Below are 23,974 nucleotides of genomic sequence, written 5' to 3'. Positions count from 1 at the left end.
ATGAAGGTACTAGAAAAATTAGGGGCTTCCTAAGAATGAAGTTCTTAAAATACAATCACAGATAATCCCAGAGGAGTAGTGTATAGGAAACAAGGTGCTAGAAGAGTGAGCTTTCCAACTAACTCAAATCTACAAAAGATGTGTATAGAGGATGGAATAGTTATTGCATAAGAATGGCAAAAAAACCCACCCCAACTATAAGGATGGTGATGTTAAATATACAGCTTAGAACAAGTTGAAACTTATAAAAATACTACAGACAACAAAACCTAATAAAAACACATTTGTGTTACATAACTTTTTTAAAAAAAATAACTCCCTTACTCTGTGAGATAGGTTGTGAAAATTTTATTAGTATTTTAAAATTTTATTATTTATTCATTTTAGACATTCTTTTTTTCAAAATTTGGAGCTAAAAATTCTCTTCCTCCTTCTGCCCTTCCCCCTATCCACTGAGAAGGCAAACAATATATAATTTATACTTGTGAAGTCATGCAAAGCATATTACCCTATTAGCCATATTGCAAAAAAAAAAAAAGAAAAACAAAGTAAGTAAATTATATTTCAATTTGTACTCAGAGTTCATCATTTTTCTCTCTGAAGGTGGATAGCATTTTTTACCATGAATTTTTTAGAATTATCTTGGATCATTGTATTCATCAGAGTAGCTAAGTTTTTCATAATTGGTTATTAAAATATTGCTGTTGCTATGTACAATGATTTCTTGGTTCTGTTCACTTCACTTTCCATCAGTTCATGTAGGTCTGTCCATTTTTTTTTTCTGAATTCCTCCCCTGTCATTGCTTATAGCACAGATCTAGTAGTGGTTTTGTTGAGTCAAAAGGTATGCACAGTTTTATAGCCCTTTGGTCATAGTTCCAAATTATTCTCCAGAGTGGTTAGACCAGTTCACAACTTCACCAGAAGTTCATTAGTGTACCTATTTTCCCTCATCCTTTCTAGCATTTGTCATTTCTGATAGGTGTGAGGTGGTACCTCAGAGTTGCTTTAATTCACATTTCTCTAATCAATAGTGATTTAGAGAACTTTTTTCATTTGACTATAGATAGCTTTGATTTCTTTCTCTGGAAATTGCCTATTCATATCCGTTGGTAATTTATCAATTAGAGAATGGCTCTGATTTTTATGAATTTGATTTGATTCCCTAAATAGTTGAGAAATGAGGCCTTTATCAGAGAAAATTGGTGTGGATTTTTTTAATATTATTTCATTGTCTATGGTGCCTTTTATCAAAATGTGGTTTCCCTGATTATTTCTTTTAATTAGGTCTATTTTTGCTTTTGCTTTGCCTGAGACCATGACTGCTAACTTGTCTGTCTTCAGCTGAAGCATAATAGATTCTGCTCCAAATTTAGTATCCCCAGAAATCCACCAGCCACCTATCTTATGAAATTGGGGGCAGTCCTGGAATGTATTTTGTAAGGTTTTCAAGACTGGATTGTTCATCCCATATTATATAAAATGGATGAGCAGCGCCTAACTTTTTTTTTTGTAGCTATATGGGTTTGAGAAAAGAGTAATTTGGATAAAGGTAGTAGATAAATTCAGTCCTCTGGGAAGGAGTAAGGGGGAATCTAAAGAATGATTTCTTCCAAGGGACAACTAGTGTGTGGTTTCAGCCTATAACAATTTTCCTTAGGCAGACTGAGGTGATAAGCAGGATAAATATTAAGCAAGAAGATTAATAACTACAAGTGAATCACATTACCCTAGATTAGAGATATATAGTAAGCAAAAGGGAGGAGATAGGGACTTGTTTTCATGTGTATTCTAAGTCCCTTTTGGAATTGTTTAGTGGTACATTCGTGGATTCCCTCCCTATACCTGTCTCCTTTTTTATCTGCATATTGCTAGGTGAGAATATTTCTAGGCTGACAGACTACTCTCACCATAGACAACTATCATCATTATTTGTTGTTTGCTCTTGTGTTGTTTCAGTTGTGTCTGACTCTTCATGACTCCATTTTGGGTTTTCTTAGTAACGATACTGGAGTTGTTTGCCATTCCCTTCTCCCCCTAATTTTGCAGATGAAGAAACTGAGGTAAATAGTCTTAAGTGACTTACTTAGGGTACACAGGTAGTAAGTGTCTGAGGCTGGATTTGAACTCATGAAGATGAGTCTTCCTGATTCCAAGCCTAGTGCTCTATCCACTGTGCCACCATTTCAGAAATGAGGAGGCTGAGATGTAAAGAGGTCAGTAAAAACTTAATTGCTTTCTTTACAAAATAATCTATGCACAGAACTAGATAGTAAACATCTAAAGAACAGATTGTTTGGTATTATCAGATGAGGGAGAAACCAAAACTTCTCAACTTCAACTTGGCTTTCATATTTTCTATTAAGTTTTTCAAAAGGAAAAGGATAGCATTAGGCATATGAGCAGATAAAAACAGAAATTACTTTCAATAAGTACAAAATGTCAGGCCTATGTGAATTTGTAGATAACATTATGGAACTTTTGTCAGTGCTCTTGAAGGGATCTTGAATATCAGAAGACATCCGAGAAAACTCTATATTTTCAAGTGTCTTGAATTTCAAAAATAAGGAAAATGGGAATTTCATAAACTATATAGTTGTGAGTCAAGAATTATTTAAAATATGGATTATAAGAATTTGCCAAAGATGGCAATTCCCAAGATCCAGAAAAGGTTCACTGGGAATAAAGCATGTTGAATTAACACTTTTTTCTTTTTGATGGGTTTACTAGAAAATGGGAATATATTGAGACTAGTATAATTGTCTTTGAGCATGGCATTTAACCATGTCTGTGTGGATGATATGGAGAAATTGTGGTATAATTTGATGGGCTTACAATTGGTTGATCAGAAGTACTCTGAAACTGTTAATTAAAGGATTTCTGTGAACCTGCAAAAGTTTCTCCAGTGGTATCTCATCTCAGGGATCTCTATTTTGTTTTGGGTAGTTTGATATTTTTAACGCTGCCATGGATGAAGATACAGGTGGCATATTGTCAAACTTCTGCATGACCTCAAACTAAGAGGGAAGAAAACTAATACATGAAGTAATAATAAAAGATTCAAAGTCTTCTTAACAGCCTGAATCAAAGCTACTTGCAAAGGAACTTAATTACATAAAATATAAGAACAATATAGGTTAGAGAAGACTTGATTTAATATGAGTTCATACGAATAAAGTTCAAGGATTTTAGTTGACTACAAATTAAATATTAACAGTGAGATGCAACTGCCAAAATAAAACGATGCCAACTTAAGCTTTGTTAGCAGAAGGACAGGCAGGTGGGTGGCTCAGTGGATAAAGCATTGGGTCTGGGGTCAGGAAGACCTGAGTTCAAATATGGCCTCAGCTGTGTCACTCTGGGGAAATCACTGTTTGCTTTAATCTACTGGAGAAGGAAATGAAAAACCACTGCAGTATCTTTGCCAAGAAAACCCATGGACAGTATCGTCCACTGGGCCAGGAAGTGTCAGACACAAATGAATGACAGAACAACAACACTAGAAGGAGAGTTTTCAGAACAAGTGAGGTATGGGGCAGGTAGGTGGCACAATGGATAGAGCACTGGCCCTGAAGTCAGGAGTACCTGAGTTCAAATCTGGCCTCAGACCAAACACTTGACACTTAACTAGCTGCGTGACCCTGGGCAAATCACTTAACCCCAATTGCCAAAAAAAAAAAAAAGTGAGGTAAAACTCTATGTTATGTAAACCAAACTTAAATTATCTGACTGAATTATGGGAACTACAAAGCAGCTAGGATTCTGGAGAGTCTAAAATCACTTAATATGAGGAAGGAAGTGAGGTATTTAGTCTAAGAAAAGCTAAGACAGTAGATTCACATGCTTGAAAAGTTGTGCCATGAGAGAGAATAAACTTGTTCTGTGTATTTCTAGAAATAATATAAAGAAAACCTTTTTTAATGACGTGAATTGTTTAAAAAATGGAACACATTATCCTAAGGAGTTTGACAATGGAATAGGTCTCCTAGAGATAAAGGCTGGGCCTGCGATTTTTTTGATATAGATTACTTTTAGATGCGATATATCCCTCTACCATATTAGGTTGGTAACCTTCTTTGAAACATATAGTCTTAGACAGTTGCCAAAGATTGAGAATGTAATTAATTTGCCTAGGATCACATAGCCAGTATGTGTCCAAGATGAGATTTGGACTGAGATCTTTCTGGCTCTGAAGCCAGTTCCATTATACTATGGTCTGATTTGTATTAGGTTCATTTTAGAATACATGAATATGTAACAAATTATTCTGTAATACAGAATGTCAGTATGTATCAGTTAGGGAATGGATGATTAAATTATGATTATGAATATAATAGAATGCTAAGTGTGCAGAATTCAGAGGACCTTAGGAAGGCTTGTATAAAGTGATGAAGAAAAAGTAGAAATAAGAGAAGACAATAGCCACAAGAAGATAATGTAAAATAATACTCAATGACATCAGAATTCAGATCACTGCAATGACCAGTCTTGACTCCAGAGGGACAATGACCTATTTCCCTCCTTTCTGCTGTTTACAAGTCTGGAATGGTTTCAGGAGGACTTCAGGTAAGAAAAGGGGCATATATAGTCAGATGGTTAATATGTTAATTTGTTTTGTTTAATTGGACTTCTTTGTTACAAGGGAACATTCTAAAAGATTATGTATGACCATTACATACAAAAAAAAAAGAAAAAATACATCAATAAAACTTAAAAAAATAATTGAATATGTTTCTTTATGGGATAAGTAACTACTTTTCAGGGATATTCAGATGACATTCCTGTCTATATATATGAGATTATCTTATATAACCTTTTATTTAATTTCAGATCTATGACTCTCTGACATATAAATGAATTTTTGAAATATAAATTAGGAGTTATATATATTTTCTATATGCCTTAGGGGAAAATAATCAGTTTTTCCCCTTTACTTCAACTAACTATGGATAAATTCATCACACAATAATTTTTCTCAATATCACATTAAATCAAATTATATTTCAATCAGCTGTCTTTCTTGGTTTCTGGTCTGTTTCATCCAAGAAATATATAATTGGAAAAAGAAGGTAGTCCAGTCTTGTAGCATGAAATGTACAACATAAATGTGAACTTGTACTCATGGCAAATTACCTTGGTGTAGTGGATAGAGGACTTGTTTTAGAGTCAGGAAGCCTTGAGTTCAGAGTCTACCTTATGTAATTATTGGCTGAGTAATTCTGGATAAGCCCCTTGTCCTCTCAGCTTCAGTTTCCTTAACTGTGAAGTGAAGGTAATAAAAATCTCACAGGCTGTTGTGATGATTAAATGAGATAATGTACATGAAGTGATTTGTAAACTGTAAAGCCCAATTTAAATGTTAGCTATTATTACTGTTAAAAAGCACTAGATTTGAAATCTGCTACTTAAAAATGTGTATTGACTTGGAGAAGTCACCACCTCTCTAGACCTGAGTTTCTCCCTTTGTAAAATGAGGAGGTTGGAACAGTAGATCTATAAGGTTCCTTTTAGTTCTAAAGCTATAATCTAGAAGGCATCTTTTGGGTAAATCCTTTATAAAATATTTAAGGAAAGTTAAAGGCAAAACCCATTCAAGATGAGGTTTGTGTAAGCTTATGACTCAAATGCTCATCCCTCTGCTTATTTCTTATGTGATCCCTGTGCCAAATTGCTTAGCCTTTCTGTACCTCAGTTTCCCAATGTCCCACCTATGCTCCTGCTATCTTCACCTTTCTGATATCCTTTTGTATCTTGTTTTCCATCATTAGAACATAAGCTCCCTGAAGGCAGGGGCCATCTCTTCATAAGCATTTCATCTAACTACAATAATGCCTTGACTTTGTCAAAATGCTTTTGCATTAGCAATCTTTTTTTTTTTTTGGGACACTCCGAACAAGTGGACTTTGTCTTCTCTATTTTACAGGTAAAGAAAGTGAGGCCCAGAGTTCCAATGATGTGGCCAAATTTGGACACTCTGTAGTGGTTGACTTTGGATTAGAAACTCAATGTTCTCACTCTCAATCTATGACTTCTTCATTCCACTTTATGCTATTGCCTTCTATTTACTCAATTTGTGTTTTAAGTACTAATCACAAAGTAGGCATTTTATAGCACTTTTCAATGTGTTCTTGAGTGTAATTAGACTTAGGATAAATAAGTCATTAAGAAACTATAAATCAAGCAATTAATTAACTGTCATGACCTTTTAATTCTTCTGAGTTAAAATAAGCTCATACCCAAACTATAAGAAATGTCAACAATGCACCATTACTTAACTACTAGCCAAGAGAGATCAGGCAGTTTTCATTCAATTACAGTAATTAAATTTTCCAACACACAATTTAGAAATATTTGATTGAAAACTGGAACTTTCAGCAGCAAACATATCCATTCATTCCTTTATTCAACAAACAAATACCAAGTACCTACTACGTGGAATGCTCTGGAGAAAGCAAACATTAAATAGTGTAAGGGACTGAGAAGGGAAACATAAAATAAATGATAAGCAATTACTTAGGAACTCTCTAATCTCTTTGATGAGGTTGCTACAGGCCTTCCCTAGTCCAGATTCTAGGCTTTCAATACACATTAATTAAATAGGTCTATTATTCCAATCTCTGAATACTATCAAGATTATTGCTAAAGCTGCCATTCAGGAAATAAAACTGTTTGATGTCTCCTTAACATTGTAAAGCAATTTTAGTAAAGTTATCTCAATGCTAAGGGATCTGGGCTCAGTAAAACTGCAAAGCTTGGGGAATCAGTATTACAATTTTGACTCTTTTATTGTTTCTGTTATGGTAGCATGTTTGGGAAAGCTGCTTTAGACTGGCCCCACATCAAAGGATAGCAAACAGAGGTAGGTAGGGCTAATACTCAGCACAGTCAAAGAAAGTAAGCCTGGTGTATTTGGTAAAAGTACTACATTTAGATTCAGAGGACCTAGGTTTGAATCTCAACTCTGCTACATACTGCCCATGTGACCCTGTGGCAAGTTAATTAGACATTTTGGGTCTCAGTTTCCCCTTTTCTCATCTATCTTTCCCTTAGATTTACCACTATCCTTTTATGTGCTGTTTTCACCCAACAGAATATAGGCTCTTTGAAGGCAGGGACCTTCTTGATTGGTTGTATTTGTGTAGATGTTTAGATTGTATTTGTATTTGTTCAGCTTTGATGGCTTAGAATGAGTATAAATAGCAATTGTTTTCTGTTCTGGCCAGAAACTCTGGGCATCTTCCCCTCCCAGGCTGATATCATTGTGTTGACAAATTGAGCCATCTTTGGTCTCAACTATTACTTAAGCCCTCTGGGACTGAATGGGTGGGGCCTTAAACCAGGGGTAGGGAACCTATAGCCTTGAGGCCACATGTGGCCCTCTAGGTCCTCAAGTGCAGCCCTTTGACCGAATCTAAACTTCACAGAACAATAATTAATAAAATGCTAACCCTAACCCTAATTTGTTCTGTGAAGTTTGGATTCAGTCAAAGGGTGGCACTTGAGGACCTAGAGGGCCACATGTGGCCTCAAGGCTGCAGGTTTCTCACCCCTGCTTTCGACAAACTGAGACCTGGGAAAGATTTTAACTTAGGCCAAGGTCATCCACTGCAATCTGAGTGATCACCTCTTGACCTTTGTCTTGCCAGTTTGATGACTGCGGAAGACAGAGGGAGGCTGATTAGTTTGCAGCTCTGCTCCACTCCCATCCAATTCACACCCAAGTCAAGACATTGCCCTCATGATGTCACTGGTCTTCTTCAGAACAAGGGATTAACAACATTTGTATTCAGTACAATACATAGCAAGCCCTTATTAAATTCTCTATCATCTATCCTTATAAAGGGATTAGACTAGATAGACGATTAGTAAGATCTCTTTCAGTTCCAAATCCTATGATCCTACAAGTATCATTTAAGAGACTGCAAAAGCTCTTCTGAACAAAAATATCTTTCCTACAACCCCTAAAATTCCTAGTATTATTGTTAGTCCTAGAAGTCCTTAGTCAGCCAGGCATTTTACCTGGAATAAGGCATTATAATATTAAGCTTCTAGTATGATTATATCAATAGCAATATGTTGGTTGAATGGTTCCAATCGGACATTACCTTATTTTGTTACATACTAGTGAGCAAGGTTCTAAAGGTATCAGAGGGAAGATGAATGCTTATGTTTTGATGGGGAGAGGCTGTAGAGAGTATGAGGGAAGGATGATGGATGGGGAAGGAAGTGGAACTTATGGCCCGTATGAAATCACTGAAGAATCAGAATAAAACCAGTGCAAGATAGAGAAGGACCAAGACAGATATCACCTGCTTCAATGATTTTCTAGAGCCTTACTGTGCTTGGGAATGATAACTTTTGTTACTAAAAAGCAAAAAGAAAAAAAAAGAATGAAGTATATGACTCAAGAAGATGTTTAATCAGATTGAGGAAAGAAAGGAAAGGAAAGAATAGTAATAGTAATAGCATTTATGTAGCACTTCAAGGTTTGCAAAATACTTTTCAAACACTATCTTATTGAGGCAGCTAGGTGGCACAGTGGATAGAGCACCAGCCTTGGAGTCAGAAGGACCTGAGTTCAAATCCGGCCTCAGACATTTGACACTTACTAGCTGTGTGATCCTGGGCAAATCACTTAACCCTGACTGCTCCACCAAAGAGCAAAAAAAAAAAAAAAGTTTAAAATAAAATTGACATCTTCGGGGCAGCTAGGTAGCACAGTGGATAGAGCGCTGGCCTTGGAGTCAGGAGTACCAGAGTTCAAATCCAGCCTCAGACACTTAATACTTACTAGCTGTGTGACCCTGGGCAAGTCACTTAACCCCATTGCTTAGTCAAAAAAAAAAGCTATGCAAATACTATCTTATTCTAATTCTATACTTTTGACAACCCTAGGAGGTAGGTGCTATTAGTATTCCTACTTCACATATAAGGAAACTGAAACAGGTAGAACTGACTTGTTCAGGGTCACATGGCTTCTAAGTGTCAGAGACAGGATTTGAACTAAGTTCTTCTTGATGCTAGGTCCAGTGTGCAGTATTCACTGTGTGCCACTGTGCCACCTAGTTGCCTTAAGAACTACCTTGAGGATAAAATTCTCCTAGAGGCAGCTGGGTGGCATTAATGGAAAAAGCACTGGATCTGAAGTCTGTTTAAATCCCAACTCAGACACTTACTAGCTATGTGACCCTGGGCAAGTCTCTTAAACTCTGCCTCAGTTTTCTCACCTGTAAAATGGGGATAACAATAGCACCTATCGCCCGGGGTTATTATTAGGATCAAATGGAATACTACACCTGGAAGTTAATAAATGCTTATTCCCCTCACATTTCCTTTGTAATTGGAGGACGTGCATTCAAATTGTAGCACTGCCATTTACTTCCTTGGGAAAACCATTAACCTTCTGTGAGGTTCAGTTTCCTCATTTTAGGGATTTGGAATAGATGACACAAAAAGTCCCTTTTAGCTCCAAATCGGTGTTCCCATACCCATTTCTCCAATCCAATGCAGCTATCATTTATTTATTTAGGACCTACTATGTACAAAATACTGTACTTGGTGCTGGGCATATAAAGACAAAACAAATAAAAATATTCCCTGTCCTCAAAGAGCTTAACATATCTGTTAGGCAATATGCCCATGTAAATAGAAAAGGTACTATGTAAAAGGAACATCCTTTGTGTGGGCTTTCACCCTGCTTAATGAAGCAAAACTCAGGAAAAAAGAGAATTAAAAGGAGTTTATTAAACAATACATCAGCGTAGCAACATGTTGATGGGCTGATCACTAGACATCAGCAAGGGGTTCAAAACGGATCCAGCTTTTAATGCTAACTTTCATAATGAGAAACAATTCAGATAGGTCCACATCAGCAAAAGGATGGGCCATTGCATTTTAGCTCCTCCCCAGTTTCTGCATCATAAGGAAATGAGATTTTAGATAGGGGGAATGGGCTCTATGTGCTGGCTAACATGTAGGGGATGACCTGCTGTGTGCTAGATAGCAGGGAAGACAAAAACTGCAGACTCGGGATGTCTCCCAACATTGATGGACAAGTACTTAGAAAACAAGCCAGACTGGAGACTATGGGGGTCACTACATAAATTTCAATAGTACCAACAATGTATTTCTTAAGAAAGCCTCAGTGACGTGAAGTTGTCCTACTTGGTCATACACTAAAACAGATCAGTACTAATGCCAATACTCTTAAATTGAATTCAACCTAACACAATGGAAACAAAAAGAATTGTTATTCCCATACAGGAAATTCAGAACAAAAAACTGCACACTGAAGTCAAAATATATTTTTGTTAATATAAGCACTCAGATATCAAGTATTTCTTAAATGGGTATTCGATGGAGAAAAAATAACTTTTTAACATGTTGGCTCTGAAGAGCTCAGCTTCTTTATTGAAAAACAAAACATGGTTAATAAGAAAATACTACAAAAGAAAAGGTCTTGGAAATCCAATACAAAAAATAAAAAGTCAATTTTCTTTTCAAACAATAATGTCCATAACCTCAAAGACATATTCTACACATATGCTAGATAAGCAATGTGATTATGGAGGATTTTTTGTCAGAAGATATAAAAGGTTTTTATTATTATTATTATTATTATTATTATTATTATTAGCCTGAATGAGCATAGGAATTCCTGTACTGTCATGAAATATTATATCGATCTCATTTAAGTCAACCTTCAGACACTTTTTTTGAATCCCAGAATCTCAGAGTTGAAAGGGATATGAAAGAACCAAATAATACCAAAACAAAAACCCTCTTTACAATATTTCTGACAAGTTATCACTGATATGCTACCTGACGCCCCATAGTGAAGGAAAGTCTAGTATCTCCCAATGCAGCCTCTTCTATTTGTATATACCACATAATTGTTAAAAAGTTTTTTACAGGATCAAGCCCTTCTCTGAAACTTTGAGTCTTTGCTCAAAGTTCTACTCTCAGGGACAAGAAGAATAAAACTATATGCCCTTTCACCTGGCAACTCTTCAGATCTTTAAGATAGATACCATATCCCTCTGAAACCTCCTATTTTCAGTTTTCAAGTCATTTCACCAGCCTGGTCACACTTGAATGGGATGTCCCAGTGAAGACTGCTCAGTGTTATTAAGGTTTGGGATAAGACTGTCCTAAATCTGGTAATAAGTTCAGGAGGTAGGATAGGGTTAAGTATAGATTTCTGTAAGTTCTTTTTTTAGTGCCATATATCAGTAGTTAAAATTTGTCTGCTTGTTAAGCCTTAGCCTACCTTTTAATATTATTCAGATGCACCTTTGCCCCTCACCCTAAAAGAATCTGGCTCCAGAAAACCCTTAAAAGGTTCCTTATCTACTCCCCTTATCTCCCTTTGAAAGGACCTTACTCAGATGCCTTCCAATTTCCTCCATTATCTATTCCCATTGTCTATTCAATCTCTCAGACCTTCCAAAACAGTTGTAAATTATCTTTCTGTCATGGTGGCCTGGCTCCCCAGTACAAAGTCTAACTTGACTGCACATTTTTAATTGCTTCTTTGACATTATCTCAACAAACTAAGAAATATAGAGATGTATACTATTTCCTTTGTTCTGTGGTAGAGTCTTGCGTGTGACATTGTGAGCCGAGTTAACGGACAGTTAGTGGGAGGTGAAGTTTACCTGTTAAGACTATTTAACCTGGCTTTGTGCTTCTGTGTCTTTGCCTCCCCTCATCAGGTCATACTGGTGGAGGTACACACCCAAATCTCGAGATTTGAAATAATAATAAATTGACTTTCTGTTTCTCCTTGGATACCTCTGTGTTTTGTTTTTTTTAATTTGAGTGGCATCCCACACACACTGATCTCTACTCACTACTCACTCAACTAAGGAGTCTTTCACAAATGTGGCACCCGGTAGGGAACACACAATTCTAGATGTACTTGGACCACAATACAACATAGGAAGATTATTAATACCCTCATCATGGACACATTATTTCTATTAATGCAGCTTAAGATGGCATTAAGTTTTTGTTGTTGTTGTTTTTGTTTTTTGTCATGTCATTGACTGTAATTTAGCTTGCAATCAACTAAACCTCAAAGTCTTCTCAGTTTGTGTTGAGTTATGTCTTCTTAGTCCTATATATCTCTCTGTTGAATTTCTGAGTCAAGTACAGATTTTCACAATTATCCTTTTTAAATGTTACCTTTTCAGTCTAGATGGTTGAGAGATTTAAGAATCTCAGTTCCATCATCCAATTTGTTTATTTCTCTCACCTTGCTGTTATAAACAAATTTATTAAGCCTGTCATCCATCACTTCATCTAAGCTGTTGGCAAAATAGTTGAATAAATTAGGAATATGGGCAGATCCCAGGAATCTTGCACTAGAGAAAACTAAGGTTGACCCTGATCATTACTCTGTGGATTTGCTTGATTATGCAACAAATTTTGAATACAACAAAACTCACTTATCTAGAGTAAATCCCTTGATTGTGTCAACAAGGATAAGGACAATTTCAACCAATTTCAACAACACAAATTTCTGAGTGATGAAATGTCTTCTGGAATATCCATGATACTCCCCTGATCTAGCAATCTTGTGACCTACCAAAAATGAAAGTGAATCTGCTATTTTGATGAAGCCATGCTAGTTCTTAGTGATCTCATTACACTTTAAAATTCTACTAAATTATTCATCTAATAAATTTCAGAGTTTTATTCAGGAATTCCTTTATATTTACATAACATTCTCCAATTAAGTTTTAATCTGAAGACTCATTATGAGGTGATATTGGCTTAATTTTTTAAAAAATCATTAGTTCCATGAAAAAATAATTTTCAAAATTCATTTTTTAAAACTTTGAGTTCCAAGTTCTCTCCCATTAGACAGAATCTCTAAAACGGCTGCTCCTAAAGACACTGACTGAGGGCACCGGTATGGAAGGTTCTTGGGCCCAAAGCTCTTAGGTTCAGGGTCTTCTTGTTGGTAAGTTTGATTGTCCATCTCTGTGTGATCTAATCCCATAGAACTCAGGGTCTTCTTGTTGGTGGCAATTGGCCAGCCAATGTTGCTGGTGGTTAAGAGGAAACTGGGTCTGTTTTCAACAATTTCTGTGGGGGCTAGTCTAGAAGTAGTTCTAGTGGTTGGGGGGAATGCTGTTATTTCCAAAGCTCTTGTGCTCAAGGTCACAATTTATTTCCATCAGGGTCTGAAGAAAGATTATAGTCAAGGTGGTATTGGTGGTTGGACTTATCTGGCATATACCACCTCCCTTCTCTCCTTCAGAGTGCTCATTGCCTTAGCCAGGCTGGCCTGCCTGACCCACGTTTCTTTAGGAGAATGATTCTCTGCAGGAGCTGCTTCCCCAGATCATGGTTCTGAGGGTTGTATTCAAAGCTTGAAGTATATTTGTGTATAGCATGATGCCACTGTTAGACAAAAGTTCACATAGAATCTTCATTAGTAAAAATATTTTCTTCTAGTAAGTAGATTTTGATAGAAGATGTTCTCTTTATATACCTCATTCACTGAAGGTTGGATACCAAGTCCTGAATCAAATACCAGAAAAGGTGTTTCTATAAGGCATTTCCATCATAGAACCAAAGATGCTTATTCCTTTTTTTTTAAATACAAGTTTCTTATATTTTCACAGATGTTATAGTCACTTTCAATACACGTTTCTGCCATGAAAGGCACCATCCTAAGACATTCTATTTATTTATTCATCTATTCATTTATTTATTCATTCATTCATTTATTTATCTTTTGTTTATGTATTTACTTGTTCGTTCATTCATTCATTCATACATTCAGTCATTTATTTATTTATTGGCAAGGCAATTGGGGTTAAGTGACTTGCCTAGGGTCATACAGCTAGTGAGAATTCAGGTCCTCCTGACTCCAGGGCCCGGTGCTGTATTCACTGTGCCACCTAGCTGCCCTCATGCTAAGACATTTTGAACACAATCCTCACTGCCTTCTAACATTTTATTATGACTCACGTGCTTTATATACTTGCTTTTTCATTGTGTAAATAAAAATGCACCAAAACCTTAACCATACCCTTAACTCTCCATTGAAAGGTAAATTAAACTTTTGAAGGTTTAATAACACATATGTCAATATGTTAATAATCTATGTTGTGCAGAGGAAAAAGTGCCATACTTGGAAATGGATGATTCAGGTTAAAATACCACCTCTATTATTTATTCCCTGTATGACTTTGAACAAATCACTTAACTTCTATGGGCTCCACTTTCCTCATCTGTAAAATTAAGTGGTTGGGCTAGATGACTTCTGGTCCTTCTATTTCTAAACCTATGCTATCATGACTTGCAATTTCTCCAGTATGGAGGAGCTTTCAGCATGGAAATTCCATCCATCCATATAGTCACCTTTGACTTAGAAGATAAAACCTAGGGGATGTCCAAGGTACCATAACTTGCCTAGCAACATAAGTGTCCTAAGTCTTCCTGAATAGCTCATAGTCTGTCCCCAGTGATACAATACAATACCTTTATAATAGCAGATAATTCTGATAAATATTCAGGAAATCAAATGATATCATGAATAATGACATTTTTATTCAACAATTGAAAAAGGAAATATAAAAAACCCCTGACACTTACTTAGTATTTATGAATTGCAAAACCTTTTGATCCTCACATAATCCAGTGAGGTAGGTAATACATTTGTTATTTTCCATATTTACAGTGGAATAAATTGAGACCCAGAGGGGGAATTGACTTCCCAAAATCAATTAACTTGTCAGTTTGTTATAGGGTCAAAATTTAAACTAGATCTTCTAACTTGGGATCAAATGCTCTTTCTGCTATGCCATACTTGCCTCAGAAGATCACGCTTCATCATTTAGTTGGTCTAAAATAAAATAAAAGAAATATCTTAGTGATACCTGTATAAAGAAATAACTAAATACACATATCCAATCCCAATCTTGCCCATGAGCTCCAATCTGAGATTTCCAACTGACTGCCACATGACTTTTTTCTAGGTAACCCATTGATTCTTGAGATCCAAAATGCCTCCATCTGAATTCAAGTCATTTCTCACTATGCCTGACCCTCTTCATAGTTTCCTAATTTCTTTGGAAAGTGCCTAAGGAAATTAATTCAAAAGGCCACATATTTTGAGGAAAAGTTCAGTAGGTTCTTTTACTCATCCACTTTAGATGGCCCCCTCTGTAAATGTTAGCTATGTTAGTTAATTGAACTGCCATATCTTTCATAGCATGTCTGGAGATATCCATAGAATGAAAGCTGCCTGAGAACAGCAACGGTTTTGTTTTCGTCCTTCTGTGCGCAATGCCTCATAATTAGTTTGGGGGCAGAGGGGACCTATGATTTCATATTGTGGGGAACTCCCAGTGTGGAAACTATTTCCAAAAATACAGATCAGCAACTCTTCTGTAACTTATATTCTTAGAGATTCACCTAGGATATTAAGAGTTTAAGTGATATATCCATGGTTAGCAGCTTAGATGCATCAGAAATAAGATTTTAGTCCAGGTCTCCCTGACTTAATGATCAACTCTGTATCCATTATAGCACTGTTGCCTTATAAATAATATGGGCTTAACACAAGTTTATTGAAGAATTGAATTTTATTAACTAGGTCGTCTGGGATTTTCTTTTTTATGACTTTTGATCATTAATAGATATTTTTAGTTACTAGTCACACTTCTCAAAAAGTGCCAAATATTCAATAGGTGCACAAACAGGTACTAAGTCTATTTGCAGCATGATCTACCCTGGCCTGCTAGGTATGAGCCTACTAGAAGTTCAGTAGGAATGATTCTAGCAACCAGGAAATCTGCTCTGCTCTTGAGTGTCCCTGTACAAGGGGGCAATAAATATAATCAGTTGTTGTGGGCACAATTTTTCCTCTACTACAGAACCCCAAAGGGTAGTAAAAGTGCAGTTTTCTTTAACTGACATTTTCTCCATCATCTAAACATAATAGAAGGAATATAAGATACACAAAATCTTAAATCAATGCCAAAAGCCATGTAGTCAATATATGAAGAGGAAATCATCCTAGACTATCTCTGGAAAGTGACTATCCAGACTCTGCTTGAAAATCTCTGATGATTCACTGTCTCTTAGGTGTTTTGTCCCTTTACATATTTGAAAATGTGTGGAGTGTAGGGGGAGTTCTGGGAAGACTAGTACCTCTTGTGTGAGGGCTGCTTTCTACCTTTGGTGTCCACCTGATCCATCTAACTCTCACCTGTGGATCCAATAAGTTGGAGCATGCACAGTGGCCATACCCTGATAAACTATTTTGACAGACAGGCTAAACCAGGTTGAGGGTAACCTAGAGGTTTCAAACCTGTCAGTGAGTTAGATGAGTATCTACCCCAAGCATGTGAAGACTTTCCCTGGTGTAATGGGCATATGAGAATAACTTGTTCCAATGGCCGTGAAGACAGCTGAAGTAGGTGTTGTGGAGTGCTCAGAGCTTGGTTAGATATTGAAGACGCCAAGATTATCCACTGCATCCACAGGACTCTGTGCTGACACTGGACTGTGATGACTAGAAGAGGGAGTGAGGCTGACAGCTTCATGCAACTCTGCCTCACTTAAACCTGATTTATTCATGAATCAAAAAACATCACCCATACCATTTTACAATTCTTATCTATCTCAAAGTCCTGTGGCAAGTGATGAAGCAGCAGGTATGGATACACTGGGAGTTGTGGTCTCAACCCTGCCCATAGGCAGCCCAGGCCATGGGGTCATCTTACTGGAAGCAGAATTGGGATTTAGCAGCTCCTTTGTTTTTAAAGATCCCATTGCTCACCTTCTGGTATGAGGAAGGGTCTGGAAAAGGTGCCCTAAAAACTGTCTAACTAACTCTGACCCGATTATGGCAGCAGGTGGGGATCTCACCCTGTGGTTGAAACACACACACACACACACACACACACACACACACACACACGACAATTTCTACAAAGATGATTCCACTTGCACATGGAATGTACGCACACTTACAGACAACACAAAATCCAGTAAACCTGAAAGATGAACAGCTCTTGTTGGGAGAGAATTCAGCAGGTATCACATTCCAAATAGCAGCCCTGAGTGAAACAAGGCTGTTAAATGAAGGCCAGATTACTGAAATCAGAGCTGGATACATGTTTTTTTCTGGATACAGTGAAGAGGAGTGACATGAAGCTAGTATAGGTTTTGTAATCAAAACTAATCTGACAATGTGATTGCCACTTGCAGGAAAATGCCACACTGCCATCATTAGTGCCTATGCTCTCACCATAACAAACCCTGATGAGGTCAAAGAAAAATTTTATGAAGACCTGGAGATCCTCATCATCAATGTGCCAAGAGGACAAGCTTATAATTCTGAGTGACTTTAATGTTAGAGTAGGCTCAGACTACCAGATATGGCAGGGAGTCCTTGGGAGAAATGGATTTGGAAACAGCAACAGCAGTGATCACTTACTACTGAAGACTTGTGCATCTCATAACCTCATAACCAACATTATCTTCAATTTACCTAAATTCAATAAAACTTCGTAGATGCACCCTTGTAGGAAACATTGACGTTTAATAGACTGATTGTAAGAAGAAACAAACAGGATATGAGAGTAATGAAGGCAATGTTTGACTTGGGAGTGCTGTACTGATCATAGACTTATCCTCTCCAAGTTAAATATTCACATTCAACAAAAGTGCCAGGCCCAAGGCAAAATGACTACCAGAAGAATTAATGCCAATAGATTAGAGTACTTCTCTGAGTGGGAACAGTTGGAGGGAAAATTGAGCCAACATACAGTTGCCAACAGTGGAGCAGAAAAGGAGTGGTTAGCTTTCAGAGATTTGGTGTATAGCACTACATTTGCTCATCTGGGTCAGAACACCCACAAACATCAAGACTGGTTTGATAAAAACTATGGGGAAATTCAGAAGCTGCCACATTAAAAAATGAGAACTCCACAGGGTTTACCAGCAAGGTAGTTCATCCATCTCTAAGAAGACAGCATTTAATTCCATCAAAAGTAAAGTATAGGTGAAGCTTAGAGAGCTGCAAGACCCTCGACTCATTAAGAAGGAAGATGAAATTCAGTTTTATGCTGATTTTAACAATCCAAAGCACTGTTATTGATGCCCTGAAGGTTATTTATGGGCCAAAGACCTAGGCTACTCAGTGCTGATGGAGCCATATGATTAGTGGTAAGGACAGGATCCTTGAGAGATGGGCTGAACACTTCCACAGTGTTCTCAACAGACCATTATCAATCAATGCTGAGGCCACTGACTGTTTACCTCAGGTTGAAGTCAATCCCTCCATAGCTGAAGTACCAACTGAAGAAGAGGTTTTGAATGCCATTAAGCTCCTTTCATATGGCAAAGTACCTGATGCTGACTATTCCAGCTGAGATTTACAATGTGTGTGTGTGTGGGGGGGGTGGTCCGTTGCTCATACAAATGTGACTGAAATTTTTAAGGTTATATGGCAAAAGGAAGTTATCCTTCAGGAGTTTAAGGACACCTCCATTGTTCATCTCTATACAGGCAAAGGAAATAGATTGTCCTGTGACAATCTCGGTGGAGGGGTGGATTCTCTCTTAGTCACTACTGGCAAAATTCTTGCCAGAGTCCTCCTTAATAGGCTGATCCTTCACCTGGAAGATGGTTGTCTACTTGAGAGCCAATGTGGCTTCAGAAAGGGCTGAGGAATGGTTCATATGTTTGCTGCCTGATAACTCCAGGATAAATGTCAGGAGCAGAACAGAGGTCTGTACACATGGTTGTAGACCTGACCAAGGTCTTTGATACTGTGAAGGCTTATGGCAAATTATGTCAAAATTTGCTTGCCTGGAGAAGTTCATCAGTATTGTATGTCAATTTCAAGACAGCATGCTTGTCCGGGTTCTGAATAATGGACGATGCTTCAAGACAATTCATTCTGTTCCCATTAAGTTCTTCTTTCTCAGCTTAAGCATCTCTATTTCTCTCAACAAACACTCATGCATAATGATTTACAGGTTTACATCATTCTGGATAACACCATCTGGACATGCTACAGTTTATCAATGTCCTTCCTAAAGTGCGGTCCACAGAACACAAGCCTCAGCTTCAATGTTATTTGGCTAGGGCAGAGTATAATGGAACTTTTTTTCTTTGTTCTGTACAACATGTTCTATTAAGGAAACATTAGATTTCATTCTTTTGTTTAATCTGCCATGTCATACTTTTCATTCATATTGACTATATATAGCTAGTAAGGGACTGAGGCGGGATTCTAACTCCTAACTTCAAATCCAGCGTTCTATACACTGTACCACCTTGCTACCTCAAAAGGCCAGCAAGTAGAATTTCCTCATTTTATAGATAAGGAAACAACAGATCAAAGAAGTTTAATGACTTCTCAGGGTCACACAATTAGTAAACATCTGAGCCGGGATTAAAATTCAAATCTTTTACCTAAGTCTAATATTCAACCCTCTAAGTTTTCTAGCTGTCTCTGTGTTAGCTTTGAGTCATCCAAAATTTTTATAAGTATTTTATTAATGTCTTTAAGCCATGGATAGAAAAGTTACACAGAACAAAGTAAATGGCAAAAATTCACAGGGCTACCTCCTAGATACCTCCCTCTAAGTTGATGTCAATCCATTAATGATTATTCTTTGGATCTGGTTTTTCAACCAGTTCTGAAGTCACCTAACTTATTTTTTAGAAAAACACACAAACAAACAAACAAGCTCTATTGTCTAGGATTTTCTGAAGATCACTGGCAAGAACTCACTAAGTAAATCTGCTAGTCTTTTCAATAGCTTAAGATGCAGTATATCTGGGCTGAATAATTCAAACTCATTGAAAGCAGAAAGGTTTTTTTACGTAATAATTTCAACTTCCTACTAACCATTTTTATTTTACACTTCCTTGTCTGAAAATTATTCTCCTTTTCATAGAAAATGGAAGCGAAATAAAATGTTAATAGTTTGAACTTCTGTTTTCCATTATCTACTGTAAGTGGTGGTTTTATCTGTTCTTTGATCTTCCTCTTTCCCCTGATATTGCTATAGACCAAAAAAAAAGTTCTCAGGATGTATAACAAGTGTTAGCTATTGCTGAATATTAGAATTCTTGAAATTATTTTTATAGAATCACCCACAGTTACCTGTTCTTTATTTCATTTTCTACAGAAGTCTTAAAATAAAGAAAATATGATCTACCAATTTCTTATCAATTCACAATGTTTTCTTTGAAATGTTCATTTTTTCCTTCTCCATCACAATAATTTCAATTTTCCTAATTTCATTTTTTTCACTTTTTCCCTTGTCTCCTGGGTCAACTTATCTATGCTTTTATTGTTCTTCTGAAACCTAGTACAAATTTCACACTATGTTTAAATATCTTCTCTTTTGTCCTTATGGATTCTAAGATAGCATATTCAAGTCTTCTGAATATTTTCATCATCTCTACTTCAGCAATCAGTTCTTCCTTATTGGTCAGAATCAGGTCTAGAACAGCAGTTCCTATTATTGCTTTCTCCGCTTTTTGAAGAATGAAATTACCATTAACAGGTAAACAAAATATAAACTACTTGTTTTTCAGAGACAGAGATAGATGAAAGGGCACAGGGAAGAAGAAAAGGAAAAAGAAAGAGAAAAGCGGAGAGAGTTCTAAGAAATGAATATATAACTGAAGCTTCCCATTACTACTCTAAGATATCTCTGGGACAGGTTTCTGATCCTCTTTTCCTGAGCTCCTCATCTATTTTACCCTCCTATGATTCTCCAATTTTGAGACTTCTTCATTTGAACTTACTTTCTTAATATGCAAAGCTGTTTCATTGCTTCTATTATCTATCCCTTTCCTTTTAAATAAGGTATAACTTAAATTTTCCTATCCAAATTATGAGTCTTATCTTACCAATTTTCATGTATTACTAACCATTTTTATTCTATACTTCATTGCCTAAAGATTATTCTTCTCTGCAGAGAAAATGGAAGTAAAAGAAGAGTTGAGTAGTTCCAGTACTGGATGACCTTACTCTCCTGGCATCTCTGGATTCATATCATTCCTTTAAGAATAAGAATGAATTTTCTTCTTACATTGTCCAGATCTATCTTCTTAGAGAATCTTTCTATGACAAGGGGAGAATTTGTGTGTTCTATTTTCCCTTTTGCTTTTTAAAATAAAGCACATATTCTTGCACTTATTTTTTACACATATAAATGTGGTTTCCACAATTTTTTAAAACTAACTTTATCACTTGTTTAATTTTTTTTTGGGGGGGGCTAGGCAATGGGGTTAAGTGACTTGCCCAGGGTCACACAGCTAGTAAGTTATTTGTCTGAGGCCAGATGTGAACCCAGGTCCTCCTGAATCCAGGGCCTGTGTTCTATTCACTACGCCACCTAGCTGCCCCTTTGGTTAATTTTTTTAATACAGCATATAAGAACATAGTCTGTTTTAAGTATAAAGGTGTGAACTTTCATCATTACTAGTGAACGCTTAAAAAAATTAAAACTACTGTATCAATCATGTAAGAATTAAGATAAAAAATCTTAAGCATATCAAATTCAAAATACACAAAACAAGAAATACAAGAAATAAAATGGTTTGACAAGTTAGATTTCCTTCCATTCAGCACAAAAGAAACATCAAAACTATAAACAAGAATAAAGTTTTATATTAAATTAAACTTATCTGCATTCAAGTGCTCTTTGAAGAGGTAGTCTGCTGTACTAGAAAGTGTACTGAATTCAGAGTCAGTGGAACCCCCAGCAAACCCTGAATCTACTACTTATCATGGTTGGGAAAATCAGCTCACTTTTCTGGGCCTCAATCTCTTATAGAATAAGGAGTTTAAACTGAATTATCATTAAGTTCCCTTAAGGAGTTAAATTTATAAATGAGAAATATATCTGAAATGTGAATGATACCCAGGGGAAGCACTCTCCACCCCTTTAGCCTCTCCTGATTGAATGGCTCCTCTCAGAACATCTATTTAAGAAAGGTGCCGGGGCCAGTAAAGTCTTCTTCCTTTCTAGACTGCATTTCAGGCTCATCCTATCCCAGACTAGACACCTTTCTCTCCCCTTCTTACTTTTCTTCTTCCTTTTATATGTTGTCTGTTAGCTCTTTGAGGACAGGACTGTCTTTCTTTCTACTTGTATGCATGTTCCCAACGCTTGGCAAATAGTTAACCCTTAATAAGTGCTAGTTAATTAGTTTTAATAGCCCAATGGTCTTATTTTGTTAATAAAAAAAGGAAAAAAAAACAGTGCTTCCCAAAAGCCTGGTATACTAAAGGGGGACCAAGAAATGCAATTTTTTTTTTAAGTTTAAGAAAAGTTGTAAGGGGACCATATGAAATGTTTACTCAGAAGACTAGACTGCAAGTTTCTGATTTATTTCTAATGATTACTTCACATATGTAGCTATGGTTTCATTACCATCTTCAAGATCATAAATATGCACTGTGGTGAAGTGGAAAGGGTGCTGGATTTGAATCATGCAGCCTCTGAATGAACTCCAGTTTTGCCATTCATTTCCTCATATGTAAAATGAGGGACTTGGATTAATTCAGGAGTAGGCAAACTATAGACTGCCAAATCTGGATCACCATTAAGATATTTATATTGGGGTTGGAGCCAAGATGGCTGAGTGAAGGCAGGGATTTGCCTGAGACCTCCACCAAACTCCTTAAAATACCCTTAAAAAGAGACTCTGAACAAATTCTAGAGCAGCAGGACCCACAAAGAGACAGAGTGAGGCAGATTTCTAGCCCAAGGCCACTGGGCAGGTCAACAGGAAAAGTATGTTGCTACAGGGTGAGAGAGGAATATAGTCCATCACAGGCCACACCACCACAGACCTGGCCCCAGCAAAGCCAGAGTAAGTCTTGGGGGACTGAATCACTGGCAGCAGTGGTGGTTTCCAGAGTTCTCAGCCCGCAGACAGCAAAGACAACTTAGAAAGTCAGCAGGAAGGGGTATGTTAGACATAGGTGAGAGAGAAGCGCAGTCTAGCACAGGCAGCGCCAGTAAACTCCAGCCCCAGCCAATCAGAAGCATGCCTTGGGAGTGACTGAATTGGCAGCAGAAGCAGTGACAGTGGCAGTGGCTGCTTTTGGAGCTATCAGCCCGCAGACAGAATGCTTGAAAGTCACTTATTTCAACCTCCAGGAGCCAAAATGGCAGAGTAAGTAGTAAGTCACTCTCACCCTCCCTTATTGACCTTGAAAAACCCAGAGAATATTGCCCCAGGAAAAATCCTGGAATACTGGAGCCAGCAGAAAGAGGAGGTGCAGCAGTCTTTCAGCTCAGAGGCTCGGGGGATTAACAGGAAAAGTCCTTCTTGCTGTAGCTGAAGGGGACCAATACAAGACAGGAGGCATCCCAGTAAGCCAGGGGTAAGCCCCACCTCAGCAAACCACTGGGAGATACTGAGCCCCAGGGTAGTGGAGCAGGCAAGCACCAATGCCAGGTACACACCAGCCACCACCACCAGCTCTAGCTCAGCACCAGATAAGCTACCAGATGTCTCCAGCCTCCAGCTGCCAACACCTGAGGTCACAGAACACAAAACCATTAACCAGGCCCCTAGCCCCCAGTTCAAGAAGCATGGGATGGACCTTGCAGCTTCTACATTAAAAGATGGGAGGGCTTGGAATATGACATTCTGTAAGGCAAAGGAGCTTGGATTACAACCAAGGATCAACTACCTAGCAAAACTGAGCATAATCTTTCAGGAGAGGAGATGGATATTCAATGAAATTGGAGACCTCCAGACTTTCCTGATGAAAAGACTGGAGCTCAATGGAAAATTTGGTCTTCAAATGCAAGACTCAGGAGAAGTATAAAAAGGTAAACAGGGAAGAAAAAACAACAACAACATGTTATTCAATAAGGGCACACTGTTTACATCCCTACATGGGAAGATTATACTTGTAACTCTTGAGAATTGTTTCTTTATTAAGACATTTAGAAGGGATATACAG

General features: G+C 37.3%; 1 protein-coding gene across 1 annotated transcript in view; it reads right to left on the bottom strand.

Moving 5' to 3' along the window:
• GLRA3 (glycine receptor alpha 3) overlaps positions 1-23,565 on the bottom strand; it is a 174,150-nt gene extending 150,585 nt beyond the window's left edge. The window contains exon 1 of the mRNA XM_078148847.1: positions 23,258-23,565. Coding sequence (XP_078004973.1) covers positions 23,258-23,565 — 308 coding nt within the window. The remainder of the gene's footprint in view (positions 1-23,257) is intronic.
• Positions 23,566-23,974: the final 409 nt, after the last annotated feature.

Source organism: Phascolarctos cinereus, unplaced genomic scaffold, assembly GCF_003287225.1.
Source record: "Phascolarctos cinereus isolate Bilbo 61053 unplaced genomic scaffold, phaCin_HiC Scaffold_9;HRSCAF=440, whole genome shotgun sequence".
NCBI classification, from domain to species: domain Eukaryota; kingdom Metazoa; phylum Chordata; class Mammalia; order Diprotodontia; family Phascolarctidae; genus Phascolarctos; species Phascolarctos cinereus.
The sequence above is the reverse complement of the archived record's forward strand: the minus strand, read 5'-3'. Positions and strand labels throughout refer to the sequence as shown.